The following is a 20713-nucleotide window of genomic DNA, read 5'->3' as shown; positions in this document are numbered from 1 at the left end:
CTAGAGGCGATACTCGCAGATGTAATACATGCGCCTCTCGCAGTCATTGTCCCACCACTTCCCATCATCGGAACTGAGGGAGACGCAGTTCTCACGGGCGCCGCCGTTGGGTTGCGTCACCAAGTGGTCGCGGTACCAGTCGAAGACGGAGACCCGCTGCCCACTCTCAAAGAGCCACAAGCCTTCTGCCCGCCGGTCATTGATGCCCACCCAGGCAGGCCAGTTATAGGGCTGGAAGACGTCGTGCAGATAACGGCGCAGGACGGCCAGCTCGGTGGTATCCGCAGGCATGGCCAGGTTTCCTCCCCGGAACGCACACAGTTTTTGTGCACCGTCGTAGACCTCAAAGTCCTTGAAGATCAGGAAGCATTTGCTTTGAGTGCGCCGGCCCCGCAAGCAACCTGCATGATGATGCAGAGGATTGTTATTATTATCCTTGCACCATCAACCTATATGGAGCTTTGCAGATGACAAGATGCCAGCTCCCTGCCCGGAGGAGTTTGCCATCTAACATTTGATACAGGGGACACAACGATGGGAAGAATTCTCTTTACATTCTATACTTCGACTTTCATTCTTCTCTAATCCCAGGCTCATGGGCGGCCTTCAGTCAGTCCTCTCCCTTCCCAAATAACCTCTCCTTTGATCTCTTTGTTCCCACTGTCCTGAGCAGCATATGAAATCCTTCCTCAGTCACGCTGACTCCCATTTCGTACAATGTGCCACTGCTCTAAGCTTTCCCTCAAGAAGCACTAGGCAACTGGCAGCCTAAGGGCGCAACCCAAACCTACGCTGGAGCAGGCAAGCCAGGAGGCTTGCGCTGCATCCAATGCAAGTTCTTTGGCGGCAGCAGCTCAGCCAGAGGCAAGGGGAAACTCTTCCCCTTACCCCTGGGTAAGGGCTGCTGGCCCCAATGGGTCTCCTTGGATCTGCGCCACCTCTGGAGGTAGCGCAAATCCAAGGAGAGCGGAACAGCTTGAAGCCGCTCCATTCTCTGCAGGGACGGGGGTTGGGATCCAGCATAACTGCAGGGTCCTAGCCCCGCCTCTGGCTCCCTGTGCGCCCGCCCCTGGGGCCACCCATCACCTGCCCCCCCCCGGTCAGAAATGCCTCCTTCCCTCCTTCTCCCTGCCCCCCCACACCTACCTTTGCCACTTGTGTCAGCGCAGGTGTGCTGACACAAGCAGCTGTGGGGAAGCCACCGCAGAGGCTTATGTCAACCTTCCTTCCTCCCACTTCCTCCCACGGAGGCGCAAATGTACTTTGCGACCCTCCTTGGGCCGGCCCAAATCACCTTTAGGATTGTGCCCTAAGGGACTCAATCCAGCCCTCAGCATATGCCCCATCCCCCTGTTTCCCACCCCATCCCTTGGGTGCTGGAGCAGTGCATTACACCTCTGGGGATCTTTAACTCCCTCCCATCATGAACAGCAATGTAATGAACTAGGGTGCATGGGAGGAGGGTAAAGGGGGTAATTTGTACCTGGGCTCAGGGTCGAAATGGGGGCCCAGGAGCCAAAGAAGGGGCCCAGAAATTTTCTGGGATCTTATATATTCCTACCTCCCCTGCCTGCATGGGATGTTTGGTGTGCAGCTGCTGCTGCTGCTGCTATCAAAAGCCTTATGTGCTGGGCCAAGGAATGCATACATGACACTCCTTAACACAGTGTCAAATCTGGACGGAAACTGGCCTGCTACAGTAGCTTTTTGGCATATAGATCAGCTTACCATGATAGAGTGTATAGGAGCTCAGGGCACAGCTGTGGGGCTACTGCTGCTGCAGAAGTATGTTTCAGTACACACAGGACACTTTCTATTCTAGTATGAGCTTAAATACAACGATGCTATTTTTCTGCAATGATTTTCTATATTTAAAAAATTTTATAGAGACTTGAGAGTACTCTTGGTTTTCCACATTACTGTATCTATTTGCCAATGCGCCACAGACAGGCAGTGGCGATCCTGGTCCCAGTACCACCCGGGGCCAGGACTGCAAGCTGCCACCCCCCGCAAGGCTGCTGCCCCACAGACAGGCTGCCATCCTCTGCCTCCCTTCCAGAGGCCCAGGAAGGCAGTGCACGCCCTCCCCAATCCTCTGAAGGCCTTGCAAAGGCCTTGGAGGGCCAAAAAAAATAACTTCCAGTTTCATGGAGGGAACCAGAAGTGATGTTTAATGCCTTTAAAAGACCTTCTAAGCCCAGGGAGGCCTCCCCAGTCCTGAGAAGACCTTGTAAGGGCTTAAAAACATTACTCCCGGTTTCGTCCAGGAAACTCAGTCTAAAGGCCCTGAGTGACGCAAGGAGGGGTACTGCGGGAGGGATAGTGGCACACGCCACCCCCCTGCCTGACACTTGGGGTATTTGTCCCCTTCCCCACCACCAGGTACACCACAATTCAGAAGTGAGCCAATAAGCTCAGCCCATTGTGGTGGAAATTTCAGCCTTTGATAGAAAATGTGGGCACTGTTAAACATGGGGGTGATCTGAGTGACATTGGGTGAGATTATTGTTTTATTCCAAATTGTTGGATGTTCTCTTTTCAAGGTCTTTTGATTCCCATTTTAAAGTCTGGGGTCTAAGGATCACATTGTACAGATACATGCTAGCCTCCTCTCCATCTAAAATCAACTTTTAATTGGACCCCAATGATCCTTGATAGCCACTGTTCTTCTCCTGGCCTCTGGGCCAGGGGTAATGATAGCAGAAAAAATACACCTATGAGCGACTGTGTTTCCAGTCTGGCAAGCAGCCCTGGAGGAATGATGGGGAACGTCCAATACAGCACCTTCTGTGGTCAGTACCCCTTTATTCCTCTTGTGTGAGCCGCATAATGTGTGATTAAGCTTCATGTCTCCTAGAAAGCATGCCTGAAAATTTATGTGTTACTGGATGTTGCTTTGAATGATATCCATTAATTCCAGTCTCACTGGTTACACACATGAGAGAAGGGGAGAAGCAGAAAGCAGCATCTGAATCAGCTCTCTGTAGTCTAACTCATTGCCACAGGGCTTTTTAGACACCTGATCATTTCAAGGGATGAGAGAATTTCCCCTGTTCCATTCCTTTATTGTTTTTCTAGTTCACTCAGCCCTCCTCCAGGATTCTGGCTTAGCTAGGAGAATTTCTAAAATTAATTCTGGAATTGGAGCACACAGTTTGCAGCAGCTTTCAGTGCCATAAGTTTATTTGCATGCTTTTTCTGTGTTACTCATGTGCATGTATGCATCAATAAAAAATGGCAGAGCAGCAATCTTGATGTGATCACATGTATCAAGATGCTTTCTGTGCTGTGTTTTACTCACTTGCACAAATGCACTCCTGTACAATGGTAAAACACTACGGAAAAAGAATCTTCATACAACCACCTATAGGAGATCAAGTCAAGTTTGCTTGTCTTGTGGATTTTCGTCAGTGAATGCAAGCCTGTAAAACACAGGCTTGTAAAATCATTGTATTTTACTTGTAAAACATAGTAGAAAAATGATCTTGATGCAATCATGCTTTGTGAGTTGTAAGTTTGCTGTCTGATTACAGTGAATAGGTCTGTCATGATAGCTTTGCTTTCAAGGTAGGCCTGCTCAAAGTCTGCAATTGGATAAAAGAATGTTAATTTTCCTTAATGATAGGGTAACTCCTCTTTCTGGGAACTAATTGTTGGAAGATGAGTATTGAGATACAGACCACTCTCTGGGATGTCTGGAATAGAGTTTGAGGAAGATGATATTCCAACCTTCCAGTTAAAGGAAGGCATATGAGTGGGAAGAAATAGCATTTGAGACAGACAGAAAGAGAGCAGGGCACCTTGGCATTAGCAAGGGTCTCTCTCTAGAGACCTGGTGCGAAGTAGCACATCTGCTTCTTGGAAGGCAAACACATGCTGTTTGCCCCCTACTTATTCTCTATTGATATATCTGTAAATAGAACATACAGTGAACTGTATCCTCTTTTTTAGCAGGGGGAAAGTAACTGGCCCTCCTCACCCCAGCAGTGTCTTTCCTAGTGGCTGTCTGCTGGTGTTCTTTCACATCTTTTTAGATTGTGAGCCCTTTGGAGACAGCGAGCCATTCGATATTTGATTTTCTCTTTGTGAGCTTTTTGTTGAAAAGCAGTATATAAATACTGTTTCACAACAACCACAACAACCACAACAACAACAATAAACTACAAGACTTAACTCTCCTGCAATCTCTCCTTTGCTCTTCAAGGAACTCAACAATGGGTATCACTACCCCTGGAACTCCTCATCACTCCAGAAAATGGGGCACATGTAGTGGGTTGTCAGCATGATCATAGCATCTACTGCAATGTTTCCCAAACAGTGGGTTCACGACCCAACAGTGGGTTGTGAGTCTATTTTTGGTGGATCACAAAACATTTTGAAACATTTTTTTTAACTTTGCAAGCACCCTTGTCTGCAGAAGAAAATCGTTAGCTGGTATGAGGTCATCTTCAAACCCCCAAATTAAAATGTCACATTTTAAATTTTCTCTTGTAATTGGTGTACAATAGATCATGTGTGAGCCCGGTTTCAGCCTTTCATCTGGCTTAGAATTCCCTAATTGCACAATTTGTTCTTCAGTTCAGCCTTCTGAGTATGCTGGAATGACTATAAAGGTCTGAGGAAACAGTCCTTGAACTTTAGGACAGACAAAAGAAAATATTTCTTCACTCGGCGTGTAGTTGGTCTGTGGAATTCTTTGCCACAGGATGTGGTGATGGCATCTGGACTAGATGCCTTTAAAAGTGGATTGGACAAATTTCTGGAGGAAAAATCCATCACGGGTTACAAGCCATGATGTGTATGTGCAACCTCCTGATTTCAGAAATGGGCTATGTCAGAATGCCAGATTCAAGGGAGGGCACCAGGATACAAGTCTCTTGTTGTCTTGTCTGCTCCCTGGGGCATTTGGTGGGCCACAGTGAGATACAGGAAGCTGGACTAGATGAGCCTATGGCCTGATCCAATGGGGCTGTTCTTATGTTCTAACTCCATTTCTAGGGAGAGTCTGGCAAATGTCTACACACACATTCTATATGTAAGGTCTCTAGCAGCTTTGGGAGCACAGGACCCTGATTATTATTAATTAATGATTAATTACTATTAATACTAAAATCTCTCTCTCTCTCTCTCTCTCTCTCTCTCTCTCTCTCTCTCTCTCTCAGTGTAGGGTTGTGATAGATTGTCATTTTACAAAGTGGGTCCTGGTGCTAAAAAGTTTGGGAAGCACTGATTGACTGTTTTTCCATTCAAAGCAGTTTCCATAGCAAAACAGAAGGAGAACATGGTCCCCTGCCCCAAAGGAGCTCACAGTGTAAAAAAAATAAAAGACACACAAACGGCAACTGTGCTGGAATGAACAGACCGTCCTTCCGCTCAGTATAAGAGAGTCACCACTTCAAAAAGCGCCTCTTTGCCCGGTTAGTGGAGATTATAACAATACAAATGCACAAAAGCACAGTGGTGATGGAACAGGAGAGAGACACAAAGGAACATTAGGAACCAAAACCTATGACACACTAAACATGCACCCCAAAAAGTAAAATTTTTAAAAACCTGGAACAATGGAGAATGCCTAATACTTCAGTTCCTCTTTAGAAACAAGACCAGGTAATCTGGAACTTTCAAATCCAGGAAGAAACTCAAGTCAGGCTTTCAGAAGCATCCCTGGTTATTTCCTTTAGTTTAGACCAGGGCTGTCCAAACTTTTTGGCAAGTGGGCCACATCATCTCTCCGACACTGTGTCGGGGGCCAGGGGTTAAAAAAGAATTAATTTACATTTCAAATTTTAATAAATTTACATAAATGAACATATTAGAGATGGAACTTCTATGAATGAATGAAGGTCTTGCAATAGCTCAAGGCCTATAAAAGGCCTTGCACAAAGAAAGGCCCGTCTTTCCTTTGCTGCCGCTGCTGCATCACAGACGTGAAACAGCAAGCAGTGGAAGGAACCCTCCTCCCACAGCTCATGAGAGAAGTTGAACAGTCGCCCTCACACTGCTTCTTCCCTCTTGAACACCAGCACTGCTGAAGACTGAGGAGAATTAGCATGACTTCTACATTAGGAAGCTCAAACATCACTGTCACTAGCCCAAACATGATTTCTCCCTCTGGAGAATCAGTCCACCCTCTTTCAACAATCCTTACCATCAATTCGTCCAAGCTCTTTCTGGTTGCGGGTTGCAATTTCATTCAGGGAGGCAAGTGACTCTCGAACCTCAGTCAGACCCCCCCTTAGTTCAGCCAGGCCTTGGGAGAACTGTGCTACCTTCACATCCATGTGATAGAATTGCACATTGAGGCGGTGCACCGCTGCATCCAGGCTGTTCAGGCGTGAGACTGCATAGACACCGGGAGAGAGGGAAAGAAAGAGACAAAGCAGTAAGAGCTTTTAATGGCCTGGAGGCAACTTAGATATCTCCCACTCAGCAAAGGGGTCAAACAGTGGCACACCTTAATGCCCTGGTGCCGAGGGCGGTGACATCACAATGTCAAATGACATTGTGATGTCACTTCCAAGTTCTCCCAGAGGAGGCGCCGGCAATGGTGGCAGCAGCTTCAAGGTTTGGCTGCTGCCCCCCCTTCCACCACTTGAAGGGGCACCCCCTTCAAGTGGGAACCTATATAAGAGAAGGAACTGGGGCAACAGCCAGACCATGAGGCCATTGCTGCCAACACCTCCTCCAGGAAAACCCAGAAGTGACATCTGGTTCTCCCAGAGGAGGCACTGGCAGTGGTGACTTTGGGATCTGGCTGTCACCCCTGTTCCTTCTCGTATAGAAGCTATTACTTAAAGAGGTGCTCCTCGAAGGGGTGATGCTGAGCAGAAGCCAACACATCATGTTTCAGTGATTTCACAAACTGGCTGCCCCCTGGTCCTTCTGCTCACAACATCACATGACATTATGAAGTCACTGCCCAAGGCACCAGGATGCCTAGGTATGCCATTGACGGATGGCAAACTCAAGGCTGCATTGCACCAACGCTCATGGCAAATACTGGTCCAGTTCCTTGAAATCCAAACGGACTCTTCGCAAACTAAAAATCCAAAGCTGCCTCTTTACCACTCTCCTTGCACGCACCTCCTGGCCAGGCCAATGCTTTTCCAGCTTCCTGCCACCTTGCAGGCAGGTGCGCCATTGGCAATGAGCAGCTAAACTGCCCATTAGTGCCCATTGTCCTTCAGTAATGACAGAACCATATGCTTGTTTCCAGGGAGGCTTTGGACAGCACAGCTCGCAGCAGTCCACATTTACACAGCATTAGAGAGAGCTGGAAGCTGGGACTGGCATGCTGGGGGGAGTGGCTAGAAGCTGCAGTAAAACACAAGGGTCAATGCAAGAAGATAATGAGGTATGGCAGGGGAGGCAGGTTGGCTGAAGGAGCTCATCAGGCTACCTATTGAGGGACAAAATCTAGAGTCTGCAGCTCTGTGGGGGTTTTTTGCCTACCCCAGACTGTTCTTTCTGGTTGTGCTAGGTAGGCCATGCCTGGCAGAATAGCATGGGCAAAGATAAAAAAAGACAGGGATGGGACAGGAAAGTATAGTGGTTCTTGAGTTGGACTTCGACCTGGAAGATCCAGGTTCAAATCCCCACTCAGAGCTTCCTGGTGACCTGAATTCAGTCACTATCTCTCAGCCTCACCTACAGGGTTGCTGTGAGGCCAAAAGGAGGGGGGAACTATGTACACCACTCTGAGCTTCTTAGAGGAAGGTCATAATAAAAATATGAATAATAAATCTAAATCCTTAGGTAAGCAACAGTTACGAGCAAAGGCCAGAACCAGTTCCAAGCAGCCCTCCAGCGCTGGGGCACAGACTGACAGACCCCCAGCCTTGGATTGTAATGCCAGACTTAATGATCTTCCGGTGTAAGGCTGGCAGGGCAATTCTTCCTTGACTCCCTTTACCAGGGGTTGGCTGTTAAGAAGCTGGGAGAGCCACAAGGTGATCTCAGATTCTGAGCCAGGGTGGCTACACCAGAAGGAGGGATTCCGGTTGTAACTACCTCCATCAGGTTAGGTGCCCACGCAGCTGAGATTGACCATCTGGGCAGGACCCACTGCAAACACATTCATGACCTGACAACCAATAAGCATGGCTGTTCATTTCTTCAGATCTGCCCTTGTGCTTATTGTGGGGGGTACCGGCTCAATGCACATTTACACAGCACCAGAGGGAGCTTGGAAGCTGGGCCTGGGATGCTGGAGGTGGTGGTGGGGGGAGCGGCTATAAACAGCAGAAAAATACAAGGGTCAATGGCAGGAAGATAAAGAGGTACGGCAGAGGAGACGGGAGGAAGCATCAGTTGAAGAAGCTCATCAGGCTACCTATTGAGAGACAAGACAATCTCAAGCCTGCAGCTGTGCAAATTGTTTGAGAACACCTACTACTGAGCCCGAGCTTGCCTTCCTGTGTGCACTGAGCTCCTCTGAAAGAAAATTCTCGGCTGCAAAGAACACAGTGTCTGTTCTCTATGTAAACAGTCAATTAGCACATTACAGGGCCACCTCTTTAGCTGTGGTCAAATTATACATGTCAGTTAGCCTGGCTGAGGTGAGGAACAAAATGAGCAGACTGGAGATGACATCTTGCAGGGCGCTGGCTGAGTGGGGTGCCAGGACGTGGGAAACAGCCAGGCCTGCCTCTTTCTGTGCCTGGCTTTGTGTGCACCTCTACAAGGATCAAGCGGATAAGAGAGAGTGGCCTGTGGAGGACAGAGGTGCACGGTTCAGCAGAAGGCGCAAGCATCCTATAATCCAGGATATGTGGCCAGATTTAGGTGGCTGCTCCTGCCCACAGGTTTGGCCCAGAAGGGTACTGTGGGGGAAAAAAGATGAAAAGGGTAGTCATTTTCAACCAGCACCATTGGCAAGAAAAGGGGGGTCTCTGTGTGAGAGATTCATGGGAAGGGGAAGGGTGGGCAGAGCTCCAGAATGAGCACCCGCTCTTTTCCCACAGCAGCCAGTTGCTTCCCTCATCAGATGTGCAAAGCCAAAGCGTAACCCTCACAAGACCACATGCTGTTATTTCCAGGTATGGTCTGCTGACTTGACAGCCTTTGCTGGGCCACAAGGCAGGGTCTATGTCTTATGAAATAAAATCAATAATCATCTGAAGTAAATGCCACACACCCTGGTTTGTTTCTCATACAGGCCCCCTTTTATAGATGCTCACTGCAATCTGGCAACTCCTCATCACTGGGTGGTGTGGTGATTAGAGGGTTGGCCTTGGATCAGAAAGACCCAGATTCAAGGCTCTCCTCAGCCATGAAAGCTTTCTGAGTTACCTTGGCCCAGTCATTCCATCTCAGCCTAACCTACCTCACAGGGTTGTTGTGAGGATAAAAGAATATGTGGCAGGGGCCACATATAACACCCTGAGCTCCCTAGAGTATGAAAATTAAAGTAATACAGCAACAGTATGGCAGGCTAATCCATGCCCACCTTTCACTGCCAAAAGGGAGGATGTAGGGAAAGGTCACTCAGGAATTGGTCTTATCTCAGTGACAGAGCACATGACTTCCATACAAAAGGTCTCAGACCTCAATCTCTGGCATCTCAAGTGTTCTCATGAGCCTAGAGAGTTGCTGCCGGTCAGGGCAGACAATACTGTGACTGGCTGGCTGAATCAAAGGCCTAACTCAACAGCAGCTTCATGTGTTCAAGATGCTACTGCAGGTGACTACATAGTAAGAAACATGAGAAAGCCTTCTGTATCACAGCTTTCATGCACTCAGACAAACTAAGCCAGAATAAGAGCATTCACAGATCTGTCGGCATGATTGCACTGGTTAAATCAATCCTATTTATCACCAAACTTCCTCCCACCTCAATATCCATTTGGATAACTCTGTACACACTCTTGTTGCCTCTCACCATTCACTCTGAAAAACCAGAAGGAAACCACCACTGAGGGGGTGAGGTGACTTGAGTAGCAAAGCGCTCTAGCCAAAACTCTCTGCCCTACAGGAAAATAATAGTAGTAATAATAGTAATAATAGTAATATTAAAAATAATAATAATAATAATACAGGTATTTCTATACCGCCTTTCTTGATCCTCAGATTTCTCCTTAGACTTTATTCAAGGTGGTTTACATAGGCAGGCAAGTAAATCCCCGTAGGGATTTTTACAATTTGAAAGAAGGTTTCTGTCTTTCAAGAAACCACAACATTCAGATGCTTCTTTCTTGATCTGGTCACACATTCTGGCCTCCATCCTCCCACGCTCAGAGCAGATGGAATAGCTCGGCTTCAGCTTGTCAGCTGCTTCAAGGTCCCACGGTGCCAGTGGCCTTGAACTGGCGACCTTCGGATGTTATCTTCAGGCAAATGGAGGCTCAACCCTCTAGACCAGACCTCATGCCCACACACACACACACACACACACACACACACACACACACACACTTCCCTTCTGCACTAGTGCCAGGATAGTATTGTGGCTTGGGAGTTGGAGAGAGACCTGAAAGATCCAGGTTCAAATCCCTACTCAGCCATGAAGCTTTCTGAGTGACCTTGGGCCAGTCACAATCTCTTAACATCACCTACCTCACATGGTTGTTGTGAATACAAAAGGAGGGAAGGAACAACGTATACCACCCTGAGCTTCTTGGAGGAAGGATCGTGCAAAAATATGAAAAATGAAGAAAAATAGTGCTCATTAATCTTGAAAGTTGGTGTAGTGAAATGGCTAAGGGCCTGAGCTATGACCCTGGAAGTTCTGAATTCAAATTTTGCCTCTGCTACTGCAAGCAGTCCTATGAATGGGAGTCAGTGTGGTCATGGTGTAGGCTGGTTAGCGTGCCAGACTGTGGCCAGGAAGACCCAGCTTTAAATCTCTACCCAGCCATAAAGCCCACTGTCTTGGGTCAATCACTCTCCCTCTCTCAGCCTGACCTGCTTCACAGGGCTGTTGTGAGAATAAAATGCATACGGGGGAGAACCTTGAATGGAGGAAGAGTAGGATAGAAATGTAAAGAATTATTATGTACTCGCTAGGTGGTCTCAAGCAACCAGCCTTCTCAGCCTTCCATCTGTAGGGAAGGGGGTTGCATCTGCAGTATGGGGGTTAAATAACATCAGTTAACTTTGCAGGATGGCTGTAAAGATTAATGAGATCATGTTTTTTGGAACGCGCTGGACACAATCGAGGGCTATTTCAATGCTTCTTAGATTCACCTACCACCGTTTCAAACACACTCTGCATGGATTACCTGATGGTTTAAGGAAACTAAATACATGTTACCGTTGCTTCAGCCACACGGTGCGCGAACAAAAGCTCAGGAACCCTTTCAAGATTTTATTTAAAGAGCAATCACTAAGAACCAGCTTGACTCGTTGAACAGAAACCATTTCACCAGGCACTGTTGATGCTCACTTGACAACTGTGACCACTTCAATTTCAGCCACTACACCTATGTGGAATTAACAGCACAATTCACCTGCGGCATAGCCGGGTATCATCTTATTTATTTTTTCCTGGTTGGTCCCTAATGTTGGCTTCATGTTGTCGCAATCTCAAGAATAGGAAATTCCTAAAAGCCCAGATCCAATTTCTCAGTACTGCAGTCCTGGAAAGCTGGGTTTCTTCCAAGGGCTGGGCTATCCCATCATGCCTTTCAAAGAAGAAGGGCCAAACTAAACAGGATGCACAGTAGTGTGTAATTTTGTCCCAGTGGTTTTTAAAAAAAGAAAAGAAAAACACCTCAGGAGGCTTTCATCTGAAGCAGAAGGCTGGCAGTACATGGGAAGGAGTAGTTTAATCTTTTCCCAGCCCAACTTTGAGAGGTCTCTGACAAAATGTCCTCTGTGGTCTCCCTCAAACCTGGCAGGCATCCCCCAGGGTTTGTGGTGGATTTCTTTGTGATGTTGTTGTGGGGGTTGTGCTCCCAGTGGCATAGCTAAGCCATCTGATACCTGGGGGCACAAAAATTTTAAACATCCCCCGGTATCAAATTTAACACACACACACACACACACACACACACGTGTTAACACTCCCTGGAAGTGCCTTTCCAAAAACTGGAAGTGCCTTTTGAAGAAGGCCGTTTTTTTCACCTCAGGTCTGCCATCAGGGGTGCGGGTTGGCACCCCCTCAAGGTGTGGTACCTGGGACAATGTATTTCCCACCCCCCTTAGTTATGCCACTGGTTGTTCTTTTTCCTCCATCATAGGTGAAGACAGCAGCAAAGCTCCTTCTTTGTACCCCTCTTCCTCTTTCCCCACTTATCCCTTCCCCATCCATCCCATCTTCAAAGGAGATCTCCCCTCCCCACCTCGAATGATGACACAGGAGCAACTTGGGAAAGTTTCCTTTGGCAGATGGGATGGGAGAGAGGAGACCGGGATGGAACTGCTACCTTGGCCAAGAGAGTCACTGTGTTGATGCCTCCTCCAACTCTCTCCCGCCATCTGCCAATGCATGAAGGCTGTGGGCACAGGTGGCCAGGGATCTTAAGGGAACTTGTATCTCCTCCCCACACAATTTCTTTACGCCAAACCACTCCCTCCTGCATCTGTTTTGCCCACAAAGAGGTCGCCATTTGGTTTCCACAAATGTGTGTGTCACTCTTTCCTTGGAAGTGGGTTTCAGGCAATTATGACCTGTGATGTTTGCAAATGTGGAATCCATTATGTCCTGTGGAATTGGAGGCATTTGTCTGATGACTGTCTGCCTTCCTAAGATAATGGGTTGCAGTGTTCCTCAGGGTGAGAGCAGAGACGCAAAATCTCCGTGCCCTGAGACAACAGTAATATGGAGACTTGCCTGGGTCGGCGTGCTCCCCTTAATCCCATATGCTGGTTTTGCATGTTAGGCATGTACAGTCACCAATATCATGGGAGTCCACTTAGTTTAGGGGTTGCTGGAAGGTCCCTTTTCCTTCATCTCTCCCCAGATTAATCGACAAGGCAGAGGAGCAGCCTGTTCATGGAGGGCAGCTTCCACTCATAATGTCCCAGTGTCTTCAGCAGGCTATCAGGGCCTGGGCACTGACCAAGGGCTCATGCCCACCAGAGGGCGAACCTAGGCGAACCAACCAGCCTCCAGGTACCAGTGGCATCCCCACCAACAAATGGTAGCATCCTGTACAAGTCCCTGCTGCATCACAGGGCCTCTTATGGATGCTCCCATCAGCCAGTGGGTAGGAGGAGCTGCCACCCACCATCCGTGGTACATTTGGGCTGCAGGGTTTGCCCCAGAGTCTCCAGAGACCTACTGCCAGCATTGATGCTACCTAACTAACTTCTGGTGGTGATGCTCTTCTTTTGTCCATGATTGCCTCTTCATTGAATCCCTCTTTTTATTTTGCAGCTAGCCTCCACGGGAGCTCATTTTGCAATCTGCCACCTGTGGACACACATGATATCCGTCTAGCTCTAGCTCTTCTCAACGAAATAAAGGACTTGGATACATTATATGGGGCTGTTATCCCTCCTTACCAGTGTTTTGTCAGAGGCCAAAGATCTGACTCTTCTCACAACCATTGTCTGACTTTATGGTCCGTCACACTCTCTGCTTTGTTGTTTATGCCCATAGAGTTGTTCTGATTGCTGCCATTGCGCTTTTATATGCTTTTCTATTGATTTGTTTTGATCATGCTATAAGCCACTTGGAGTCACTGAATCATAACGTTGGAAGGTATGCTTGAGGCCATCTAGTCCAACCCCCTGCTTGAAGCAGGAAAATCCTCTCTAGAGCATTTCCAAATGCTACTTGTCAAGCCTCTGCTTGAAATCCTCCAGCAAGGGAGATCATACCACTTCCCTCTATAATGGATTCCATTGTAAAACTGCTCTTACCTTTAAGAACTCCTTCCCGATATCCAACCTAGATCGCCCTTCCTCTAGCTTAAGCCCATCAGATCTAAAGCGAGAACTGTGGGATAGAAACTGAGGGACTTCTGGCAATCCTCGTGTTGGTAGAGACAAGTTCATAGCTTTGCCAATGCTTTTTAGCTGTATTCGTCACCACTGAGACTGAGGCTGCAATCCTATGCACACTTTGCTGGGAGTAAGCCCAATTTAACACAGTGGCGCTTACTTCTGAGTAGACCTGCCTAGGCTTGTGCTGTGAGACCATAATACACATATTACCAGACGTTGAGGAGCAATGATCTCTGGCCCAAACCAGCAAAGCAATTTGTATGTGCCTTTTAATGTTGGTTCCCTGAGCATGCTTGAAACCACAGCTTGCTCACAGGGTGGTACCTAACTTCGATTACTACAGTGCTGGGAGATGCAGACTCGAGAGAGGCTGGAGTATTTCTGGCAGAAAGGTGAAGTTCTAGTGTGGCGGCAGCCAAAAACGACAAGGTTTTTATAATGCTGAAGTCACTGATGGGTGGGTTACAGCTGCTTCCAGCCAAGGCCAAGGAAATCAGGATTTATGCTAGGAATCGATTTGAGTTAGACGTAATTGGCTTCTGTGTCTGAGGACAAAGGAGGAAGCAGAAAATGGTGGATTTGGAGAGAAGAGCAACAGATGCATCATTTGGGAGTGTGGGACAAGCAAAGGCAGGAGAGGGAGAGCGAATACGTTTTGCTTCTCAGAACGGGTGCTAAGGGAGGACACAATCACCATTTTCCCCATCAGTTCATGGCTGAGCTGGGATTTAGGCTGAAGCCTCTCTGGAATAGATTCAGTGAGCCTGTAGGCTTTCCAGAGACAATCACAATTTCAAAAACAGGCAACTCGGCTCTGGAAGTTCTGCAGCATTTCAAAGTTCAGAAACAAAAGAGCCCTGCTGAATTAGACTCATCTAGTCTAGTATCCTGCCTCCAACTGTGGTCAGCCAGGTGCCTCCTGGAGACTACACAGGGGACATGAAGGAAACAACCCTCCCCTTCCTTGGCCCTAGCTATTCAGGAACATATTGATTCAGACCATAGGTGTTCAATGTCACCATCATATGGCTAAGAGCCCTGAATAGACTTATCTTCCATTCATTTGTTTAATCCCATTTAGAGCCATCTAAGCTCTGTGTTGTATTCTCTATAACTGTGGTGCTCTCTGAACAAAAAAAAGGAGGGGAGACAACATCTTGAAATGAAAGGCACTGTTTAAAAAGAGGAGCAGTCTAGATATTCTGCATTACTCACACACATAGGTGAAGCCGTCCTCCTCCTCCTGAGCCGGGGGTGTTGTACTTGGGGCCAATGTAGTAGGAAGGGGAGCCTCTTTCTCCTCTTCTTCCAGAATCTGCTTGCCATCTGAGCCTCCTATCTCTGTCAGGGTCACCTCCTGTACAGTCTCCTCCTCAGGCCCTTCTGACAGCTCCAGGATCTCCTGAAGATGCTGGGGGTGTCAGAGAGAAAGGTTAAAAGCACAGAAAAGCAACGACTGTACTTGCCTTATATTGAATTGGACCATTGCCACATTCAAGCCCATTTCTACTCTCAGCGGCAGCCAGGACCGGCCCATCCATGGGCCCAGCTGAGGCAGTCGCTTCAGGCAGCAGACTGGAAAAGGGTGCCTGCCTCCATCTATCCACTCACCTTCACTGCTGCTGCTCTGTCTCCCACTCCCTGCATTGGAAAACTAAGGATGGGATGGAGAACAGAAGAGTGGCAGGCTAGAGCATTCCAGTACACAAGCCCACTTCTCCATTCTCCTCCACACTTCTCTTCCATCCCCCTCCCTCCTTTCCAGGTTTAGGAGTGGCAGGAGAACAGACTGACACATTACCATGTAAGCAAGGGACAGCACCAGGAGGTCTTGAGTAGGCCCTACTGGCAGCAGCAACTCAAGGAAAGCCTTTCCAAGCCTTACTACTACCTGACATCTTTCAGTGAGAGATGCCAAGGAATGGATCAAATCTGGGACCTTGTTCTACCTCCGAACCAAACCAAACCTCCTTGGCTACATGCACAGACACCAAAAGGAGCATGTTCATCAGAATCTGACATATGAAGTGCTATTTGTACTGTATGCTGTGAGCAAAGATATAGCCATGTTTGCTTGCTTGTACTGCCAATGTTCAGTCTCAAAAGGGGACAACCAAAACCAAGCTGGCACCATCAGGAGCCTGTGGATTCAAATTCAATTGCCATTCTTTAGTAAGCTCTCTGAGGATATCCCTGTGCATCCCTGTGTTTGCCAAACACTAAAAGGTTCTTTCCTGGCTAAATGAATTGCCCATCAGCAGAATGAAGGACCCATAGAAGTCTGAAACCTGCCCTAGATATTCACAACAGAGAATGTGCTTATATGTTTCAACTCCTGATTCTCATATCTCTAAGGCAGTGATTCTCAAACTTTTTCATCTCATGGCACACTGACAAGACACTAAAAATGTCAAGGCACACCATCAGTTTTTTGACAGTTGACAAGGCACACCACTCTGACAGCAGGGGCTTACATTCCCCAGTGGCCCTTGTCGTGTACTTGGTCTCACTCCCAGGGTTTTGGGGTGCTCAGAGTTGTTGGTTCTGAACCCTAGAGCCCTCAAAAATCCCTGTTCGGTAGTACTGCCACCACCCTGTAAGAGCCAGTGTCTCATTCCAGGGAAACAGAGACCCTCTAGGCTTAACTATATCCCTTGGAGGCACTGAGCACTTTCTTTACTTAAAGTCTCAGTCCTCAAGTTACTAGTCCACAATGAGGATTTTTGGTAGCTTGCTGAACGGCTAGGCAGGATTCTGAAACTTTGTCCCCAACAGATGATGAACCAACATGGTGAAAGGATTTTTACTTTATTAAATACATAGGGTTACAAAAAGGCAGCAAATGCTAGAGGCATAAAAAACTTCTAGGAAACATATCAGCATAAAACAACAAAGCTAACTGGCTAACTATTATTCTCTAAATCTCACCTGGGTCAGCTTCTTTTGTAGATCCTCAGGCCCAGTTACCTAAGGCCACATGGTCCTGGCGGGGCAGGATGTGCACCCACCACCTATCTCACCAAGAGACAAAGACCAAAGACCCTGTCCTCCGGAAGTGGGGCTGGAAGCTCGCCTTCTCTGCTCTTCCCTCCCCCCTGGAGATCTACAGCTGCATTCCATCCTCAATGGGTGTCTTTCTGGCTGCCTAGGTGCTACATTATCACCTTCCATTGAGTTGTAAATGCTTAGCAGCTAGGACTGCAAGCCACTTCTGTGTTACTGTTTCAGCTTGGTTCAGGCTTTACATGTTACTAGGCCTAAACTGTACATATTCATGACAGCCCTATTAACAAATGATCCTCTCCCCAAACTCCCATGGCACACCTGCAGACCATCTATGGCACACCAGTGTGCCTCAGCACAGTGGTTGAAAATGGCTGCTCTAAGGTCTAATTTTTTTTTTACATGTGAATCCCACCTTTCATCCAAAGAGCTGTACATAGGGTTAGCTCAGTGGTTCCCAAACTGTGGGTCCGAGACCCACCAGTGGATTGTGACCCAATTTTTGTTGGATTGCAGAACCAACAGAGCAGATTAGGCTATGTGCATCAAGGGTTAAACAAGCTGCTACTGGGAGGAGCAGCACTGCTGCCCAATCACCATCTCTTTGGCATTCATAAATCAGGCAGCAGCCTCTTGGGCCTCTAAAACATTTGGGAACCACTGGGTTAGCCTATTTTGTCCTCACAACAACCCTGTATGGTAGGTCACATGGAAAGAGAGTGATTTACACAAGGCTTCCCAGACAGCTGAGCAGGGCCTAGGACCCCGTCCTCCAGCCATCTAGCGACCATCCTCTGTTCAAGACCGCTATGATGATTCTCCCTGCTTTTGCTCAGCCATTGAAAGCTGTCTCCTGCACCCGAAAGACATGTTCAACAGACCCTGGGAAATCCAGAGAAGAGCCTTGACTATGGTGTCGAAAACACATGCTGCTTTCATTCTTTAAGGATGTTTTGATTTGAACAAATATTTGCTTTTTGCTGGATTGCCAACTGACCAGATGTCAGGGATGCTATGTTCTTGCAACTGAGGTCTGGAGCGAAGCCTGCATTTGTAAAGCTTCTTTGACTATAAAACATGCAACTCTCTTAGAACAGTAAGCAAGCTTTTTTTAAAAAAAAAACTTGGATTAACACTTTCCACTGATGCCCAAGTCAATGCTTAGTGTTTATCTAGCCTACATTTGCATTCTTTTATTTCTCTGCCTGTTGCTCTGCCTATTATTCTGTTTCTTGACAAATGCAAATAGGATTATGTAGTTGACATTTTGCCTGGGTGATTCTGAGGTTCTGCCCTTATGCTCAGAATTCCTCTGCTTTTTTTTGATACCCTGCCGTGGCATAACTAAGGAGGTGCAGGGGGTGTGGGCTGCACAGGGTGACACGCAAGGAGGGGTGACACCACTACTGGCAGCGATGGTGGCCCAAAGGACTGGGCCATTCAAGTTTTCACAGAATATCTGCCATGTTAACTTATTCACACTCAGGACTCAGGAGGGAGGGGAAATTCCATTAGATCAGGCTGCAGATCCCATCATACTCACACACACACTCTTTTCCCGAGAGAAGACCCAAGACTTCCTTCCTGGTGTCTGAGATGGCATGCCAAATGCTGCCCCCCTCCTTTCTTGGGATTTGCCAGCCTCTGCTCCTTCCACTCCTCACACTGAAAAAGAAGACAGGAAGTGGGACGGAAGAGAAAGTGTGGAGGAAAAATGGTGGGCTGGAATGTCAAGACATTCAATGAAAAGACATTCTAGCCCATCAGTCTGCTTTCCTCCACACTTTCTGTTCCGTTCTTCCTTCTTGAATCCAGGGAGTGGGATGAGGACTAGTGGAAATGATTGGGCAGATGGAGGAAGGTGGCCCCTGCCAATGTGTTGCCTGAGGCAACATGGAAGGACTGACCCTACCTTTCCCAGTCTCTCTCCAAGCCTACACTGCCCCTTCTCTACCCCTGTGGTCTGGTGGATTGTGAACAGAGCTAGTAGTCACAGGTCTTCTGGGTTCGTCTTTCTAAAGACTGGAGTTTAGTGAGATTATGAAACAGGGCTGCCATGTTTGGGGGGGGCCGGCAAGCAAGCCAATACAGCTGATTTTGGGGGGGTTAATTGGTTAGAGAATGAAGACTGCAGTTGCAGAGAGGCAGAAGAAGCTAGCCCCCTTAATAATAATAATAATAATAATAATAATAATAATAATAATAATAATAATAATAATAATAATAATAACAACAACAACAACAACAACTTTATTTTTACCCCACCTTCCTCCCCGAAGGGACTCAAGGCGGCTTACAACAGATTAAAACATAATTTAAAAACAAATAAAAACATATTAACACATCATAAAAAACAGGAGTCAGAATAAAAAATAGGTAAAAAGAGCATAGAGCAGCAGCAAGTCATAAAAGAATCAGGCCTGTAAAAAATATTAAAAGATGTTAAAAAGATGTTAAACTCAGAAGGCTTGTTTAAACAGAAGGGTCTTCAGGCCTCGCCGAAAGGTCTCAAGAGAGAGAGCCATTCTTAAGTCAAGGGGAAGGGAGTTCCATAGCATTGGTGCCACTACTGAGGCCCTATTTCTTGCCACCGACCCACGTACCTCCCTAGGCGGCAGCACTTGTAAAAAGGCCTTCTCTGATGACCTAAGAGGATGAGCCGGATTGTACGGGCCCTTACATTTTATAGTGGCCACCTTAGCTACTGTTTTTGAAGGCTGCAGGGAACCATCCTTGAGCTAGAATTGGGGGGAGTTGAGGTAGGGTTTGTGGATTCATTTGCATGCCCTTGACTTTCCTGCCATAATCTGAGTGCTGACAGAGGTTGTAAGAGCCAGTATGTCTGACTTCTCTTTGTGGTGAATGGGCTGTGTGGTGAAGGGGGACACTAATGGGTTAGTTAGATAGAACAAAGGGGAGCTGGAAGCTATCAGTGGAGTTATTTTGATGAATAGAGGAACTTAAAGAGTTACAGCTAGAAGACACAGCTCTTTGGTTCTCTGGGTAAAAGGCAAGAGTGGACTCTAGGAAGCTGAAACAAACAACTGTAATGTCCAGGTTCTCCTGGCAGAGCAGAGAATTAAAGTAGCTGTAGTCCAAGCAGCTGGGAACCAGGACTCCTGGGGTCTTTGCCAGACGTAGTGGTGAATGACCACTGGCCATTTGGGTGAGTCAGTTACATAAGTGACCACACACAGTTTCCAGACAACACCAAAGGTGCAGGACTCTTTAAAACCTGATTTCCAAAATTGCTGATACTTTTTCTTTTTTTTTAACCCCACTCAGCTCAGTGGGGGTACAGAGCATGGACGCCCTGCGACCCCGAGTGATGTTCCTCCAGAACATGCTTGCATACTGCATAAGGGAAACCTGGGCACTGCAGAAGCACATTTGAGAGCCTAGTCTCACGCATGACTTCCAATATAGCAGCCGCCCTGTGACTCGTCTTAGCCCTGGCTGCCTATACAGTTCAGCTGTCCCCCAAGTTACGATCTGTGGGGAAGGGGGTGTGCCAAGGAAAAGGAGACTCACCTTCAGCATCAGAGCCCTTCTTTCCTCCTCAGAGTTGTTTGGCTCATCCCCCTGTCCCTGAGTGGTCCTCAGCAGTATCCCCGCAAGCAGCAGCCCCATGACTGCCCTGAGCTCCATGGCTCTTCCTTCCCCTCCGAGACTTGGCAAAGGTGTCCAAATGGAAAAGGAGGGTCAGATACCTAGAATCTGCCCAAATCCACTCAAGGATCACACACACACACTTTCCCTACCCCACCTCCCTTCTCTTGGAATTCACAGCTGCCTGCCCACTCAGGCGACGTTGGGGCAG

The 20713-nt window shown here is 47.5% G+C and overlaps 1 protein-coding gene across 1 annotated transcript in view; it reads right to left on the bottom strand.

Annotated features, from left to right (window-relative positions):
• Nucleotides 1-20713, bottom strand: part of CLEC11A (C-type lectin domain containing 11A) — a 33513-nt gene continuing 12800 nt past the window's right edge. Inside the window, exons 2-4 of the mRNA XM_066629284.1 lie at nt 15106-15301; nt 6149-6340; nt 1-401 (exon numbers count right to left, since the gene is read on the bottom strand). Coding sequence (XP_066485381.1) covers nt 1-401; nt 6149-6340; nt 15106-15301 — 789 coding nt within the window. The remainder of the gene's footprint in view (nt 402-6148; nt 6341-15105; nt 15302-20713) is intronic.

The sequence above is a fragment of the Tiliqua scincoides genome, chromosome 5, assembly GCF_035046505.1.
Source record: "Tiliqua scincoides isolate rTilSci1 chromosome 5, rTilSci1.hap2, whole genome shotgun sequence".
Classification (NCBI taxonomy): Eukaryota; Metazoa; Chordata; class Lepidosauria; order Squamata; family Scincidae; genus Tiliqua; species Tiliqua scincoides.
The sequence above is the reverse complement of the archived record's forward strand: the minus strand, read 5'-3'. Positions and strand labels throughout refer to the sequence as shown.